Raw genomic sequence first — 20,128 nt, 5'->3', positions numbered from 1 at the left:
TTGAGCAGTTTTTCTTTCTGTTTAAATTGTATGTGGAGTTCCTGGAGACATGACTGTGCCTCTTTGTGATTTCTAACCAATATTTGACTTAGACTATTTGTTGACCATAGATGTGCTCTCTCTTTATAATCTGTAATACCACATGACATGGGGCTTAAAGCCATAACATTTTTTTTTCTGGAACATTAGACTGATTTGAGTGATGTCTTTAAATCATATATCCTTAGAGTGGTTGGGTTCCTTTTGAGCCACAACTATTTCCTGTTCGAGGGGGATTTCTATCTGCAGAGACGTGGGGCGGCAATGGGGGCTAAATTTGTCTCCTCCTACACGAACCTATTTATGGGTTGGTGGGAGTAGTCCCACATTTTTGCAGCAGGAAATCCCTTTAGAGATCATATCTGTCTCTATAGGAGATTTATCGACGATCTTCTGTTTATATGGCATGGGGATAAAGGGACAAAATACTTTGTGGAATACCTAAATTCAAATGATAAAGGTATTGAATTCACCCATAGCTGGAACCACTTTTAGATCGTGATTTAAGTCTCCGCCTAATTTCAGATCCAGTTGGCAAAGGGGCTGATACATCTCTACGCCACAAACCAATAGCAGGAAATTACCTCTTACATGCACATAGTAGGCATCCACAACATGTGTACAAAGGTATAGTTAAGGGGCAATTCTTGCGGGCCAGAAGAAACTGTACCTTAGATTAAGATTTTGCTAGAGAATCAACAAATTTGACACAGTGATTCAAAGACAGAGGCTACATTAGAGAAATGGTGGGAAAAGTGTCCAAATAAGTGGCAACTACTCAGTAAGAGATAACAGGGATCTCTGGAGTATGCAATATCATTAAAAAATATATGCCCATCCTGTATGGAGATGACACCTTAAAACATGTAATTAAAACAGGGCTGTGATTTTGTATACTCCAGAGACCTAACTATAGGTAATATGCTCTCACCTAGCATGCTACCTGATTTAGGTGCTCGCAACTCATGGCTGGAGATTGTGGGTACCTATAAATGTGGGAAGCCTCACTGTAAGTCATGTATTTACCTTAAACAGGGAGAGAGATTTAAATCCTTTGTGACTGATGAAGCCTTTGCCACCCAGGATTAAGTAAAATATTCAACATTTTTAATTTATTTGAGTGCTCTGAACATAAGAAACAGTATGTTGGGTTAACCACCAGGGACATATGTACTAGGATTCAAAGAACACTTAGGTTATATTTCCAATGACATACACTGCTCAGCGCTATCAAGACATTTTATCCAGGTACAGAATAAAAATGTGGATACATTTAAATGGAATGCAATCGAGGTAGTGCGTACACCACGGAGGGGAGGTAGCAAACAAAAATTTATGTAGAGACAGGAAATTTATTGGATTTACAAGCTCAAAACCTTGGTTCCAGGAGGGTTTAATTCGCAATTTGATGTGATTAACTACTGGGAATAACAATTGTAAACAAATGGAAGCTTGTATAACATGACAAAAAATTATTTCAGGAATCACTGTAAATAATGTATATTTTTGGTATTCATTAAATATGTCCCTAAGTCCTTCTAAGACTAAAAGTGAAAGAGAATGAGAGAAGATATTTGTGTCTGTGTAAAAATAGTTTGAAGTACATACATAATGTGACTGTGTTAGATAAATTGTATATATACAAATTCATGTTCACTTATCTATTTACTGATATATACATTTATATGTCTATTATGTTAACTATGTACACAGTTCAGGCTGCCTTTGTAAACTCATCTTTTCATTCATCTGTTTTGGATAGTTTCTTGCCTGTATGTAGACATGGGGGCCTATCTATCAAGCTCTGAATGGAGCTTGATGCCCCGTGCAGTTATGAAGCAGCGGTCACAAAGACCGCTGCTCCATAACCTGTCCGCCTGCTCTGAGCAGACGGACAGACATCACCGGAAATCAACCAGATCGAGTACGATCGGGTTGATTGACACCCCCCTGCTGGTGGCCCATTGGCCGCGAGACTGCAGGGGCGGCATTGCACCAGCAGCTCTTTTGAGCTGCTGGTGCAATGCTGAATATGGAGAGCGTATTGCTCTCCGTATTCAGCGAGGTCTGGCGGACCTGATCCGCACTGTCGGATCAGGTCCGCCAGACCTTGTTAAATATAGGCCATGTTCTTAACTTGCTGGTAGTTAAATGGTTAATAAACTAATCGATTTTAGAGGGGCGTAGGATTGCCCTATAAAAAACACACATTCATCACTGGAGGAGTATGTCTATGATTACGGCAAAACGGACCAAAACGCTTTAGTAGCAGAGCATCCAGATTAAAAAAAACACACAGTCTAACGTTTTAATGTAGTCCAATAAAGTCTGGATTTTAATGACCATCTTCTTTGGGATGCCTGGATTTCTTCATGTTTGATATATATACTATATATATATATATATATATATATATATATATATATATATATATATATATATACAGTCGTATGCAAAAGTTTAGGCACCCCTGACAATTTCCATGATTTTCATTTATAAATAATTGGGTGTTTGGATCAGCAATTTCATTTTGATCTATCAAATAACTGAAGGACGCAGTAATATTTCAGTAGTGAAATGAGGTTTATTGGATTAACAGAAAATGTGCAATATGCATCAAAACAAAATTAGACAGGTGCATAAATTTGGGCACCCCAACAGAAATATTGCATCAATATTTAGTAGAGCCTACTTTAGCAGAAATAACTACCTCTTGACGCTTCGTATAGCCTGTAATGAGTGTCTGGATTCTGGATGAAGGTATTTTGGACCATTCCTCCTTGCAAAACATCTCCAGTTCAGCTAGGTTTGATGGTTGCCGAGCATGGACAGCCTGCTTCAAATCACCCCACAGATTTTTAATGATATTCAGGTCTGGGGACTGGCATGACCATTTCAGAACATTGTACTTGTTCCTCTGCATAAATGCCAGAGTAGATTTTAAGCAGTGTTTTGGGTCGTTGTCTTGTTGAAATATCCAGCCTGACGTAACTTTAACTTTGTGACAGATTCCTCAACATTATTCTCAAGTATCTGCTGATATTGAGTGGAATCCATGTGACCCTCAACTTTAACAAGATTCCCAGTACCGGCACTGGCCACACAGCCCCACAGCATGATGGAACATCCACCAAATTTTACTGTGGGTAGCAAGTGTTTGTCTTGGAATGCTGTGTTCTTTTGCTGCCATGCATAACGCCCCTTGTTATGACCAAATAACTCAACCTTTGTTTCATCAGTCCACAGCACCTTCTTCCAAAATGAAGCTGGCTTGTCCAAATGTGCATTTGCATACCTCAAGTGACTCTGTGTGTGCCGTGTGTGCAGAAAAGGCTTCTTCAGCATCACTCTCCCATACATCTTCTCCTTGTGCAAAGTGCGCTGAATTGTTGAACGATGCACAGTGATACCATCTGCAGCAAGATGATGTTGTAGGTCTTTGGAGGAGGTCTGTGGGCTGTTTTTGACAGTTCTCACCATCCTTTGCCTTTGCCTCTCCGATATTTTATTTGGCCTGCCCCTTCTGGCCTTAACAAGAACTGTGCCTGTGGTCTTCCATTTCCTCACTATGTTCCTCACAGTGGACACTGACAGCTTAAATCTCTGCAATAGCTTTTTGTAGCCTTCCTCTAAACCATAATGTTGAACAATCTTATTTCTCAGGTCGTTTGAGAGTTGTTTTGAGGCCCCCATGTTGCCACTCTTCAGAGGAGAGTCAAAGAGAACAACAATTTGCAATTGGCCACCTTAAATACATTTTCTCATGATTGGATGTATCTGTCTTTGAAGTTCTAGGCTTAATGGGCTCACAAAACTAATTGTGTGTTCCAATTAATCAATGCTAGCTAGTTACAAGTATTCAAATCAACAAAATGACAAGGGTGCCCAAATTTATGCACTGGTCTAATTTCGTTTTGATGCATATTGCACATTTTCTGTTAATCCAATAAACCTCATTTCACTACTGAAATATTACTATCTCCTTAAGTTATTTGATAGATCAAAATGAAATTGCTGATCCAAACACCCAATTATTTATAAATGAAAATCATGGAAATTGTCAGGGGTGCCTTAACCTTTGCATACAACTGTATATATATATATATATATATATACACACATATATATATATATATATATATATATATATATATATATATATATATATATATATATATATATATATATATATATATATACAGTGGATATAAAAAGTCTACACACCCCTGTTAAAATGTCAGGTTTCTGTGATGTAAAAAAATGAGACAAAGATAAATCCTTTCAGAACTTTTTCCACCTTTAATGTGACCTATAAACTGTACAACTCAATTGAAAAACAAACTGAAATCTTTTAGGTAAAGGGAAATAAAAAACTAAAATAATATGGTTGCATAAGTGTGAACACCCTTTTATAACTGGGGATGTAGCTGTGTTCAGAATTAAGCAATCACATTCAAAATCATGTTAAATAGGAGTCCGTACACACCTGTCATCATTTAAAGTGCCTCTGATTAACCCCAAATAAAGTTCAGCTGTTCTAGTAGGTCTTTCCTGACATTTTGTTAGTCGCATCATACAGCAAAAGCCATGGTCCTTAGAGAGCTTCTAAAGCATCAGAAGGATCTCATTGTTAAAAGGAAGTCATCATTAAGTGAAGAAAATATGGTGCAACAGGGACATTACTAAGAACTAGATGTCCCTCCAAAATTGATGAAAAGACGAGAAGGAAACTGGTCTGGGAGGCTGCCAAGAGGCCTACAGCAACATTAAAGGAGCTGCAGGAATATCTGGCAAGTACTGGCTGTGTGGTACATGTGACAACAATCACCCATATTCTTCATATGTCTGGGCTATGGGGTAGAGTGGCAAGACGGAAGCCTTTTCTTACAAAAAAAAAAACATCCAAGCCCGGCTACATTTTGCAAAAACACATCTGAAGTTTCCCAAAAGCATGTTGCAAAGGTGTTCTGGTCTGATGAAACCAAAGTTGAACTTTTTGGCCATGATTCCAAAAGATATGTTTGGCGCAAAAACAACAATGCATATCACCAAAAGAACACCATACCCACAGTGAAGCATGGTGGTGTCAGCATCATGCTTTGGGGCTGTTTTTCTTCAGCTGGAACTGGGGCCTTAGTCAAGGTAGAGGGAATAATGTACAGTTCCAAATACCAGACAATATTGGCATAAAACCTTCAGGCTTCTGCTAGAAAGCTGAACATGAAGAGAAGCTTCATCTTTCAGCATGACAACAACCCAAAGCATACATCCAAATCAACAAAGGAATGGCCTCACCAGAAGAAGATTAAAGTTTTGGGATGGCCCAGCCAGAGCCCAGACCTGAATCCAATTCAAAATCTGTGGGGTGATCTGAAGAGGGCTGTGCACAAGAGATGCCCTCGCATTCTGACAGATTTAGAGTGTTTTTGCAAAAAAGAGTGGGCAAATCTTGCTAAGTCAAGATGTGCCATGCTGAAAAACTCATACCCAAAAAGACTGAGTGCTGTAATAAAATCAAAAGGTGCTTCAATAAAGTATTAAATTAAGGGTGTTCACACTTATGCAACCATATTATTTCAGATTTTTATTTCCCTTTACCTAAAAGATTTTCAATTGAGTTGTAGAGTTTATTGGTCACACTAAAGGTGGAAAAAGTTCTGAAATGATTTATCTTTGTCTTATTTTTTTACATCACAAAAACCTGACATTTTAATAGGGGTGTGTAGACTTTTTATATCCACTGTATATAGTGTACCAAAAAACATATATATATATATATATATATATATATATATATATATATATATATATATATATATATATATATATATATATATGTATTTAAGAATAAACATAATCTATTCTGCTATGTGAAGATTATTGAAATGTGAAATATTAATATTTCATGTCAGGTTAGCACACTTGTAAAATCGCAATTGGGTTTGCACGACTTGTTGGGTGTTAAGTTTTTTCCACTTTTCACATTCCATTGAAGTCTACAAGGGAATATTTTAATGCGGTTACCATATTCTAACTTCGGCTTTTTGTACACATCGGGTTAGCGCTCAAGCTAAATTAACTTTTACTTTCAAAAGCAAGCAAGAGAGATAAATACAGCCGCCCTCATAAACTCGCTGATTATCATTTGCTGTGTTTATTCTTTTCAGATTTAAATTTCTGATGCATCTAAGCAAATATTACTTAGTGTTAGTATACCCGGGCATATGTTGGGAGAAACAAAAGGGAAGTTGTTGTGGTACATTTACTACACACGTTCATGTGCAAACCAGTCATCTTCGCCCAACACATCGGCTTGAATACAAAGACTGCCATTGGGAGAGATCTGGAAGAATTTACACTGCGATTCGACGAGGTCTTGCACGTCATCTAGCCTCTGTGTGTCTGCCGGGCGACTCCTATTAGTTCCGGTTTGCGAGTACCGACGCGCTGTGCCGCTCCGCTTGTGTGTATTCTGCTCATCTGGGAAAGGGTCGTCTATCCCACTGTTGTTACTCAACGATACTGCTCTATGCCTTGGCGCCTCTCTGTTTTTTGTTTTCATCTGCTTTAGGAGTCCATTTTGGATCGTCTTATCTGTGAGTGCAGCCTACAATACAGAGGACTCTTGTGATATCCACTCCACACCAGCGCACCTCCTTGAGGATCTCCTATCCTGTTTTGTCTAACACTGATATTACATACATATTATACATATCTTTTAAAGAGAAATGAAACAGATCAGATGGAGCATACAATTTTAAACAACTTTCCAATTTATTTCTGTTATATATGTTGTTTAATTCTCTTTGTATCCTTTGTCTAAAAGTATACATACAGTAGGTAGGCTCAGAAGCTGCTGATTACTGGCTGTACATGTATGCTACTTATGATTGGCTTTCTGCTAGCTCCCAGTAGGGTAGTAATGCTCCTTTAACAAAGGTTTCTAAGAGAATTAAACAAATTAAATAATAGAAGTAAATTGGAAAGTTGTTTAAAATTATATGATCTATCTGAATAAAGAAAGAAAATGTTTGGGTTTCATGTCCCTTTAAGCCAGTAAAGGCTGTTTGTCAATAGGAAATAGGTGTTTTCAATAGGTTTACAATATGGATAAAAGAAGAATTTTATTGTGCAGAAAAAAAGACCATTAAAAGTTTTCAAAAGAACTGAAATGTTACCAAGCCACAAGTGCTTTCAACGGCAAATTACATTAAATAAAATAAATAGCAATGCTATTTGTATTCAAGAATTTGTATTTAATGATAATGTCCCATGTCAGATTATAGGGGTTACTTTCAAAATGCTTATTAATTTACAGCTTACATTCATTAATGTATTCACTTATTTAAATGAGAAATTAAACTTTGCATTAGTTAAAGTTTTTGTCATTAAAATCCCCTTGTTTTTTAAAGATTAAAGAGGGACATGAAAACCCAAAACTTTCCAGTTTACTTATATAATTGAATTTGTTTCATTCTCTTGGTATTCTTTGATGAAGAAGCAGCAATGCATTACTGGGAGCTAGATGGAAGCCAATAAAATGAGGCATATATGCGCAGCTACCAATCAAAAGCTCGTAAACCTACCTAGGTATAATTTTCAATAAAGGATATCAAGAGAACAACACAAATTAGATTATAGAAGTAAATTGGAAAGTTGTTTAAAATCCCATGATCTAAAGCCAAAAGCAAAAGAGACACCTTGGCATTGCTTCTAGAAACACAGAGAGAGCTGAGGTTCCAGGCTAGAATGTATCGGTTTGGCAATAAAAGTGGTAAATTATTAGCCAAGCTAGTCAGAGGAGAAAAAAAAGTCTCCCCTGATTGATAAAATTAATCATGAAGTGAAAACACTTACAAAGCTAGAAGATATATCAGAGGCATTTGCAAAGTACTATAAGGATCTATACTCTGCAAGAGATGGTGATTAAGATCAGTCTGCGGAATTCTGGAGCAGAATTAACTGCCCCAAAGTCCCGACAGAAATAAATACTAGCTTGAATAATCCAATCTCTGAAGAGAAAGTCAGAAAGACGATTTTTGAAATGCCTTTGAATAAAGTTGCAGGTCCTGATGGAATTCCCAACGAGATATATAAGATATTAATTGAAGAAATGGTTCCTTACTTATGTAATCTCTATAATGACTTCTATATTAATGGTAAAACTATACCAACTAGTTTCTCTGCTTCGTATACAACCTTATTCCTTAAGGGAGGAAAAGACCCTATACATAAGGGATCTTATCGACCCATAGCCCTTTTGAATTAGGAGTATAAGATCCTCGTTTCAATCCTAGCACGTAGACTTCAAAGCGTCCTTTCAATAGTCGCAATCGACACGGCGAAAGCCTTTGATTCAGTCTATTTTAGTCATATGTTTACCTCCTTAGCTAAGTTCGGGTTTAAGGACAACTTTCTTAACTTTATAAAAAACTTATATAAGTGTCCTCAGACGAGATTGATAGTTAACAATTCTTTATCTTCAGAAATCAAAATTGAAAGGGGAACGTGACAGGGTTGTCCTCTATCCCCTCTTCTCTTTGATATAGCTATAGAATCTTTAGCGTTAAAAATCAGACAATGTCTTGATGGTATTAGAATATGTAAATATGAGTTGAAAACTGCGTTATACGTGGACGACATACTCCTTTATATTGCAAATACAAAGGTAAACATACCTAAATTCTTAAGCATAATTGCCCAATATAGTTCGTTTTCCAGGTATAGGATAAACGCGTCCAAGTCTGAGATATACTGACTTAGGAAGAATATTCATTCAATGGAGGATACCACGTTCAAAGTGGTTTCTGAATCTTTCAAATATCTTGGAATTGCAATACCAGTTAAATTTGATGATCTATACAGATTTAATTTAACGCCAATTTTGACAAATATATGTGAAAAAATGAAAATCTGGCAGAATCTACCAATATCATTATCTGGTAGCATAGCATTATATAAAATGATCCTTCTTCCAAAACTTTTATATGTTTTACAAAATACCCCAATAATTATCCTTGAAAGGGATATTCGTCTATTTAATCGGGCAGTCAGAAGGTTTATATGGCAAGAGAAGAGATCTAAGATCTCATTAAATAAATTATCTCTAGCGAAAGAATTCGGAGGTTTAGCCCTCCCTGATATTAGACAATATAACTTGGTCTTCTTAGCACAAACTGTGACAGACTGGTTTCATTCTAAAAATTATGTGTCAAATACACTGCTAGAGGAAAATGTCTGTCATCCATTCCTTCTAGTAGGGTTGGCCCATTGTGAGCCTAAAACAATACCTTCTGAAATCAAGAAGCTCAGAACCATGTTAAATCCCATAAAAGCATGGTGGAAAATTGGATTCCTGCTTAAAAGTAATTGTAATGTTTCTCAACATTTACCAATAAAGGGGAACCCAAAATTTCAGCCTGGTCTGAACTCGGCTATTTTTGACAATTGGTTTCATTTAGGACTAAAAAGAGTACAGCAACTTGTTAATATGGAAATTTATCCAAAAGTCAATTAGCAAAGTAAATTGGGCTACTTTATCTGCCACTTGGAGAGAGGTGCATGTTAAGGTACTGCACAGAGCATATTTTACCCCAGAGAAAGGATATAAAATACATAATCTGGATTATAATAAATGTCCAAAATGTTCTCTTGAAGCACCAAATTTGATACATATGATCTGGAACTGTCTGAAAATCAGGCAATTTTGGTACAAATTGGAATTTTGGCTCAACAGTAACTTGGAAGCTGCCCCTCTAACTCTTACATTGATACAGATTATTTTTTGTATAACACAAAGTGAAAAACAACACTTTCAGGAAAAATTAATTGTTCTTACAATTTTAGCAGCTAGATATTTGCTATTTAAAGGTTGGAAGAAACAAAAGGCACCTACAATTTTAGAAGTTAAAAACTATCTAAAGAAACAATGTATGATAGAGCAGAGAGATACCAATATCAATAATGAAGAAGATATCAAAAAATTATTTTTGAAATGGTCTGTTTTTATCAAAGGATATCTGATGACCGAAATAGAGCTGATGATTTTCCCTTTCAGGAACTCTGAATTAGTACTACTTGATACAACCCCTTTCCCCCCTCTTCTCCCCCCCCTTCTTTTTTTTTCTTTCTTTCATTTTTATTATTATTAATTTTTATTCTCTATGTTTTTATAACTTGTTGTCGATGATGGACTCTGTGTGTATAACAAGAAAACTCAGCAACTTGATATAGGAGAACAAAACTTTGTTATTTAACTTAAGAGTAAAATTGGATATATGTAGTTTTAAGTTATGTGATCCTTTTCTTTTCTTTTGTGAACCATTGCTGTTAATAAAAAAAAAATATTTAAAATCCCATGATCTGAATCCTAACAAAAAAAAATGGGTTTCACGTCTCTTTAATAATGTATTAGAAAGTTAAAAAAATACATAAATTAATAATCTTCTTAGCACAGGTTTGGCATCCTATTTGTTATGCGAGCCAAACTACATCTATAATAAATGGTTTAGGACCTTTCCCTAAGTTATGAGATCAAATGTAGCAGAAAAATGACTGACCATCCCTAAAACTTTGTTTATGCTCAAACTGCTCCTATAAAGATGAATTAAACCTTCTGATTGGAAGGCTCAATGAGATATTTCCCCATCACCTATTTTAAACTAGATAGTTACATCTTATTATTTCATTTAGTTAGCATATTATCAAACTTCTTTGATTTTAAAGTCACTTAGTTAGTCAATTGTCAATGTTCTATGTCCACTGCTCTGAAACTCAAACAGTATTATTTGAATTTGACACCTTCATACTTACTAAAACTGAAAAATCTGAAACTAAATATCTTTGGAGCCCATGAGACCCATTTATCAGACTCTCCAGAAACAGCAGTTATGAAGCAGCGGTCTAAAGACCGCTGCTTCATAACCCTGTCCGCCTGCTCTGAGCAGGCGGACAGGAATCGCCACAATTCAACCCGATCGAGTACGATTGGGTTAATTGACACCTCCCTATTGGCGGTCGATTGGCCGCGAGTCTGCAGGGGGCGGCGTTGCATAAACAGCTCTTGTGAGCTGCTGGTGCAATGCTGAATACGGAGAGCGTATTGCTCTCCGCATTCATCGAGGTCTTGCGGACCTGATCAGCACTGTCGGATCAGGTCCGCAAGACCTTTGATAGATAGGCCTCCATGATTGGATTTAAAAAAGTAAGAAAATCCAGGTATTTGTCAAACTTCAATCAAATATGCTCTGTAGTGTGGTCTTTAGGCATTTTCAAAAATTCTGAAATCTCCCAACAGAGTATTAAATTATGCTGCTTTTGTCAAACCCAAATATCTCAAAATCTAATGAAAGGATTTACTTTACACTACAGCCAAGTCCCTTTCATTTGTAATGGAACCTTTGATTAAACTTTACAGATAAAGACGGGAAGCATAAAGTAATTTAAGTACTCCCAAAACACAAGATGAATGTAGTAGTAAAATGTTTTACAATACTTTTACTTCAAATAAAATGTAACCCCCATCTTTGAAATTTAACAACATGTAAGAAATGAACAGAATGCAAAATGAGCGAAAGACATCTGTAGACTATTAAAAGAGCTGAATTATCATGTGCTTCTTATCATTTGAATCAAACGCATTAAAGGATGAATTAATTAGTATTTTCTTTAATAACGTAATGTGAACATTGTTCAGGAAAGTGCCAAGTTAATTATCAGAAACCATTGATCATTTGATTTTCATCCACCCTTGAAAGGGTAATGCAAGAACAAAAAACAGAGTTTTACAGAAACATCTGACACTAAATTGAAATGCATCTAAACACTTCTTCTTAGTATAGATATGAATGCATTAGCCAGGGGTTAACTAAAGTAGACTGCATTAAATTACTTGCACAAGGCATGTGAGACACTGACTTAACATGTAAAGTATTCACTTTGTATATTATCTGGTAAATTCTTAGAAGTGTGATATCTGTAAGACCTTTTGACAGACATGCTTTAACTATCATATATAATTAGTTTATACTTGTGCAATGTTTTATCTTCAGCATGGCAAAGGAAAGATATTTCCAGCTTTTTTTTACAGACAAAATATTTTATCCGACACCACAGCTGCTGGCAGAAGTGTTTGGCTCTTTGTAAAATATATTAGGTGTGGACAAACTGTATTCCTTTCTGTCTACAGAAAAATAGGATTTTTTAATTATAAAAAAGTTTTAAATTATTTACCTTAAAGTGACATATAAGTCAATATTAAACTTTCATGATTTAAACAAAATATATTATTAAAACAATATATATTTATTAATTTATCTTTTTAATTATTTTATCAAATTTACCTCTCAGTATTCTTACCAAGTCAGCATGCCGAGATAAGCTCATAGGTCTCAAATGTTTTGAGAACATATGTAAAACTTTAATACAAACAATTTTGCACAAACTTTTTTTTATATACGTTTTATCTGAATTATTAAAGTAGAATTTTGACATCCATGTTTCTTTAAATATTATTGGCAAAATAAATCTATACATACAAACAAACAAAGCATGTGAATCAATGATAAAAAAAAACAACTGCTTGATTGTCACAAAAATATTTTATATCCTAGTGCAATAAAAATATAACTCTCTCTCTCTCTCTCTCTCTCTCTCTCTCTCTCTCTATATATATATATATATATATATATATATATATATACACACATATATATATATAAATGAAAAATGTGGTGTGGACCTTATATGCAATATATTATCATGGTTTCTTGAACCAAATGGCAGTGATTTTCTCGGCATACTCTTAAAAGGAACAATTTGGGGCTGCTGGCTATTAAGTTAGAAAGCTGATACAATGAATCACACAGAACCACCAGAGGTTCCTTTCAAACGTTTTGGAGTTCATGACTCATATATGTTTGTGTGATGATGTGGAACATGTAATTTGTAATCAAGGCTTGAAGAGGCTGCATGAAACCATACTGTTTTTTAGATTGAGAGTACATGTGAGTCTGCAACCCCTCTCTTGAATTAGAGCAATACCAGGGGAACAATATTATGGTTATGGAGCCTTAGGCAGTGTAAGTGATAGACGTCTCTGAGCAATAGAGCCAAAAGGCAATTATACGTTCTACCTTCCTGTAATAATTATTTTGAGGTAAGCTGTGTTCAGTGAAATGTAATCGTAATAGCCCATTGAAAATTGCAGCAACTGAAGAGAATGGGTTTCCTTTTTCTTTACTTAATGTAAATGTTATTTGTATCTGCCCTAAAATATACCATAGCTCTTCGATATATGCATATTATTGAGCTTGTGTTTATGTATATAAACTAGGTATGGAATGTTATTTCCAGCTTAGATGTTTCCTCGCTGATGTACTGTGGCCAATTTTTTTCCAGTGAGACAATTTGTGGGTCAAACATAAGTTAACCATTAGGTTCTTATTATGAAAACTTCCTTATGAGGGTGAAATCTGCAATTTAAAAACAAATGAAGTAAACACTTACTGTAGAACCAGGAGGCCCTGTGACACCAGGCAGCCCAGGTATACCTTGATCGCCCTAAAAGAAAAACAAAGATGGTAACCTTGATTATATATGCTCTACATAGATCGTTTCTTGAAAATCAAACTAACCTGAAAGAGTTAATTAAAATAAAATTTGTAGATTTAATTTTTTGTTTCAATTTCTTCCCAGGGTAGAAAATACAAATCAGATGTTACTGTAATATGCTGGTAATTATAGATCATAATTTGCATGTAGTCAGTTCATTTAACAGTTAATTTTTTTCTGCTCAAAACATTTTTTAAATATTCTAATAAGGATGGGAGAATTTGTTTGAAATGAAAAACATTGACTAAATAGGTTTGTTCAAGAATTTCAAGTGTTCACTAAACATTAAGGGTTAGTGGAGCTCAATAGTTGTGCAAGTTGCACAGTGAATAGCACACATTAGAAATCTTAACCAAAACATCTTAATGTGGCCAATACATTTTTACTTATACATACGAAAAATGTTAAATGATGAAAAGAAGGCATTGTGGTAGATTTAAAGGGATATTGTATATTATATATCTATATATGTGTGTGTATGTATGAAGTAGTCTATGATTCATTGAAATAGTATAGCACAAAACTAAATGAAGAACTCAACTACCTGAGCAGATTTTTTTATTTTATTTTTGCACACAATCAGCTTATCACTCAATATATTAGAAGTGAAATAGAGAAATTGAAGTTTTTCTCTATAGAAATATATGATAGTAGCAAAACAAAAGGACATAACACACCCATCCCTGAATGTTGCTTAATTCACAGGGGCACAGTTATACTGGAAAATGAAAGGGCCTTCTACAAACAAAGTTGGAATCACCCAATTGTCTAAAATGTATTTGTATCCTGTAGCATTAAGATGGCCCTTCAGCACTCTCATCGCATCCACCACATCTAGATTCTTCAGACTGCCAGATACTGAAGGATGATTAATTAATCTCTAGAAGACATTTTAACTGCTGCAGAGTCCAGTGGTGGCGTGCTCTACGCTATTTCCAGCCAGCGTTTGGCATTGCACAAGTTGATGTGAGACTTGTGTACAACTGCTAGACAATGGAAACATATAAACAGATTTTGATGGAAAGTCTGCCTACAATGTCCTAAAAGTACAAATTTGTATAGTTCATAGGATAGCCTTGAACTTATCCAAGGAATTTAACAGTGTTTGTCCTTATCACCTCTAATGGAAGGTTAGTCCATAAATCAACTGTTTCTGTGAAGAAGAGCTTCACAAATTATCCTTTAACCTACTACCTACTACTTCAACTTGAGATCATAAGCCCTTGCTATGGTATGGTATGGAATACTTTTTTGTAAAAAATACTTACAGCCTCAGCTTTAATAAGCCCCTTAATATACTTTAAAATTTCTATCATATCACCTCTTCCCCTTCTCTCCTATAAGCTATGCAGATTTAGGTCATTCAGTCTGTCCTGGTAAAGTTGATCTTTTTAGAGCATGTACCATTTTAGTAGCCCTGCTTTGAACAGATTCCAGTTAATTTATATCCTTCTAAATATGGCCTCCAAAACTGCACAAAATACTCAAGATGAGGCCTAACTAGTGATCTGTACTATTTATGCAGCATACAACCTCTAGACAACCAAATATTCTTCTCTCCTTACTCCTTACTAATATTACATTGTTTACCAAATTTAAAATCATCTGAAATAATAAACAGGCCCCATAACTTACCCCTTAGGAACACTACTGGTAACAGACCCCGCTGTTAAATGTACTCTATTTACAAAGACACTCTGGGCCAGATTAAAAGGGGCGTGCTATATATTTTTTTTGCTCATGCGCTAACTATGTCCAAAGTACATTTTTAAGGCAGCCGGGTTAGTGTGCATATTGCAAATTGAAAGTAAAAAGTTAGCACGCAAGCCTGCTAATTTTTCTTCCCATAGACTTCTATGGGGCATGCTGTAAATAAAAAAAAACTAACAATTATCGTTCATTAGCTAACCAGACACCACGTTAAACCAACTGCGCTAAACCCAAAGGGAGTTATTAATTCTTTGCATTCCAATGTTCTTTACATAAAAGAAACTGTTCTTTTTGTTATTATTATTATATATATATATATATATATATATAACAGAATTCAGAAATGAAGGGCACTCTCAGGGTTTCGGTGAGCACGGCTGACAGCTGATATGAGTTTTGACTCGTCTTGATGAAGGCTTCTGTGAAAGCTGAAACGTTGACCACTAAATGTTGTTACTAAGAACAATAAAAGAAAATATTTTGCTGACACGCAATTTTCCCAAACCCTGAGAATGCCCTTCATTTCTGAATTCTGTTTTGTATATGTTTTGAGGATTGCACCCAGGTTCTGGACTATCCACCAAGGTCGGAGTGCTGGAACACCCGCTGTTTCAATTATATATATATATAAATATACAATTATTTTTTAAAATAAACATCTATGCCTATATATTTATATGAATATGTACACATATAGATATACATGTATACAGATATATATGTACATATATATACTATATATATATATATATATATATATATATATATATATATTTATTTATATAAATATCTATTTTAGAACAAAAACAACATTTTTTTTTCTCTGTGAAGAACAATGGAATTTAAAGTATTTCTATTAAAAACACCTTAAATCACATTAAAAATTAATATAAATTATATTGCATGTTTCAACGTATTTGACTGGAAAATATATATGTGTGTGTGTATATTTATATATATATATATATATATATATATATATATATATATATATATATATATATATATATATATATATATATACACACACATTGGAGCCCTTTCCAGTCAAATACCTTGCCATATACCATATCCCTTTTGAAACCTTTTAAAACATATTTATCAATGTTAAAATCATATATTTTTTGCTTAAACACAAACTGAAACTTTCAACTTGTTAAACTGGCGCAAAATAGCGTGGTCACGATATCCATTGAAAGTGTAGGCTGTGCTCTAGCGTAGTTGAGTGCGCTATAACCCTTTTTTGGTGAACGCACTTTACCATGCACTTGTAATATAAAAGAGGTGCACTAATGGTAGAATGGTTAATTGAAACTGGTTATCATTAGCGTGCAGACCAAGGAAATGTCATCCTATGACAGTGCACGTTTAAAGTCACTGAGCTCATCAGTACGACCCATTTTACTGTCATTGTGCGTCTATGAAAATATCATGGCTATATGCAAGATTTTATGTACCTGTTAGCAAGGGGTGTGGCAGAAGCTCAATAATTAGTAGTGGTGTCCACAGAATTTTGGTCATATTATGTTTGTGTGTACATATATACATATATATATATATATATATATATATATATATATATATATATATATATATATATATATATATATATATATATATAGTCATATTTTAAACATATCTTGATACAGGAGTTTGCTACAAAATTGGATACATTTACTTGTTATTGGTAAACATGGAATAATTTTAATTAATATTTTTCAATGAAATCAAAGCAAAAGAATAACAAAACAGTTTTCTGCTAGAAATGTTGCAAACTATTTAAAAAAACAAAAAAAGTACAGTGTTTCCCTTGAGACATAATTATACAATTTGTAATACTTTCCAGCATATTTAAAATGCTATACTTATCCACTCTAAAATCATAAAAACAAAACAATGTAGTAAGTCACACAAAACATTAATAATATATTTGATTACAGTATATATCAGTAGTACATTCAAAATGATTAATCTTTGATGAATACAAAATACTCTAAATTAGTCTGATATGCTGACATTAGAGCTTCTAAGAAACTGTAAATATGCCATTGGCTTATAACAAGGCTTTGGTGAGTAAGTTGTGTAATACAAGAACAAGCTGTCATATATATGTGTGTATGTAAATATATATATATATATATATATATATATACATATATATATATATATATATATATATATACACATATACATACACATATACATATTTAGACATGTACAGTATATGTATGTATCTCTATGTTAAAGCCCTATGTGGTCTTTTTTACCCCAAACCTGAGATCTCATATCTTTGAGACTTTATAACTTGTGTGTGCAAAATGTTATTATAATAATTTGTATCAGATGGTGTTATTGTGAATGTAACTGTACTTTGTAATCTATTTTCGATGTGTTTTGTGACAATTTTTTGTTTCACAAAACAGTAAACCAGAGCTCGGAGGACACGGTAATCATTCTAGCATTACTTTCAACTCGTAATACCAGCAGTAAATCTGACAAGCGCAAACACCTGCAATAAACCCCTTATCGCTTGCATTAGCTCTCTACTCGTAATTTGGCCCTTAATCTTCCTGTAAAATATTTAAATAAGAAAAATAAAACAACATTGCAATATACATGATATATTTCGTCTTCTTTTGCTGTCAAATACCCCTGAAAATTGTGTTTGTTCCGCCAAAAGTTACTGCATCATACTTAAAGGGACATAAAACCTCACATTTTTCTTTCGTTATTTAGATACAGCATGTGATTTTAAGCAACTTTCCAATTTACTTTGATTTTGTAATTTGCTTTATTCTCTTGGTAGCCTTTGTTGAAAAGAATACCTAGGTGGGCCCAGGAGCAGCAATGCACTACTGGGAGCTAGCTGCTGATTTCTGGCTGCATATATATATGCTACTTGTCATTGGCTCAACAAATGTGTTCAGCTAGCTTCCAGTAGTGGATTATTGCTCCTTAAATAAAAGATGCCAAGAGAATGAAGCAAAAAAGAGACATAAATTGGAAAGTTGTTTAAAAACACATGCTCTGTCTGAATCATGAAAGAAAAAAAATTGGGGTTTCATGTTCCTTTAAGTAAACTTATTTGAGAATGCAGCATTCTATGCAGTGATTGGTTAGCTCAGATCACAAACTTATTTACATCTGGCCCTAATCAGCTACAACAAATGTAATAATGATTCCAAAAATAAATATACCTACATTTTGAGTTGCAAAACCTTTTTTTAATTGGACTAAAGGAATGAGTTTAACCTCCATTTAAAGAGACATCAAACAAGTTGGGATAGAGACAAAATATAATAATATGTACTTTAATTACTTTACCTACACATTTATACTGCAGTGCCTCACCATTAACCGTTTCTTTTAAGTTTTCAATGTGTACAGCTCTAACTCCCCCCCACACAATTCCTTCTATGGCTGTATCTATATCCACATTTGATTTGGTAGAATACAAGACATTAACACTCATTATCTACTGGAGCATACCTAGAAGAAAATAAGCTGCTGCAAAAATCAATTGAAATACAATGCCTGTGTTTCTGATGCTAAACACCGATAAAGGGGTGGTGGGGGGGGGGGTGGATCAGACATTTCCAGCCAGCTTAGCTATGTAACTAATTTTACCTATTTTTTGAAATTTATTTTAAAATACTTGTCAACAATTTTGAAACATTTTTTTAAGCAATCTACTTTACTTTTACTTAGTTAGCCCTTTTAGGATATGCACAGATCTCAACATGTTTTATGGCACTTTAAGGTGTTTTTCATCAGTTACTGGAGTATTTGTAAAAATGATATTGTTTGTATATAATTAACTAGAAGCATTTTTGTTATGCTCTAACTTTCATTTTAAAGATAAATAAATAATAGATAATTGTGTAAGGCAGTAATCTAGTACAGCTCTGGCCTGTGTTTCTGTGTTCTGTATCATAACATAGGGATTGATTGGGATTCTTTAGAAAAGCTAATCAAATGATTTATCTGTTTATATACCCATAAACATTAAAGGTGAATTTTGTAGAAAAATCATTGGTTTTTAATTGATATCGTAGTTTGTTAGACTTGAAGAGTGCCCATGTTATTTTCTAATATACAGGGAGTGCAGAATTATTAGGCAAGTTGTATTTTTGAGGATTAATTTTATTATTGAACAACAACCATGTTCTCAATGAACCCAAAAAACTCATTAATATCAAAGCTGAATAGTTTTGGAAGTAGTTTTTAGTTTGTTTTTAGTTATAGCTATTTTAGGGGGATATCTGTGTGTGCAGGTGACTATTACTGTGCATAATTATTAGGCAACTTAACAAAAAATAAATATATACCCATTTCAATTATTTATTTTTACCAGTGAAACCAATATAACATCTCAACATTCACAAATATACATTTCTGACATTCAAAAACAAAACAAAAACAAATCAGTGACCAATATAGCCACCTTTCTTTGCAAGGACACTCAAAAGCCTGCCATCCATGGATTCTGTCAGTGTTTTGATCTGTTCACCATCAACATTGCGTGCAGCAGCAACCACAGCCTCCCAGACACTGTTCAGAGAGGTGTACTGTTTTCCCTCCTTGTAAATCTCACATTTGATGATGGACCACAGGTTCTCAATGGGGTTCAGATCAGGTGAACAAGGAGGCCATGTCATTAGATTTTCTTCTTTTATACCCTTTCTTGCCAGCCACGCTGTGGAGTACTTGGATGCGTGTGATGGAGCATTGTTCTGCATGAAAATCATGTTTTTCTTGAAGGATGCAG

The 20,128-nt window shown here is 34.4% G+C and overlaps 1 protein-coding gene across 4 annotated transcripts in view; it reads right to left on the bottom strand.

The window, feature by feature from the left end:
• The window catches only part of COL19A1 (collagen type XIX alpha 1 chain), a 1,696,717-nt gene that overhangs the window by 352,224 nt on the left and 1,324,365 nt on the right, over positions 1–20,128 (bottom strand). For all 4 annotated transcript variants that reach the window (XM_053710417.1, XM_053710419.1, XM_053710420.1 and 1 more), the window contains one exon: positions 13,546–13,599. In XM_053710417.1, coding sequence (XP_053566392.1) covers positions 13,546–13,599 — 54 coding nt within the window. The remainder of the gene's footprint in view (positions 1–13,545; positions 13,600–20,128) is intronic.

Source organism: Bombina bombina, chromosome 4 (genome assembly GCF_027579735.1).
Source record: "Bombina bombina isolate aBomBom1 chromosome 4, aBomBom1.pri, whole genome shotgun sequence".
Classification (NCBI taxonomy): Eukaryota; Metazoa; Chordata; class Amphibia; order Anura; family Bombinatoridae; genus Bombina; species Bombina bombina.
The sequence above is the reverse complement of the archived record's forward strand: the minus strand, read 5'-3'. Positions and strand labels throughout refer to the sequence as shown.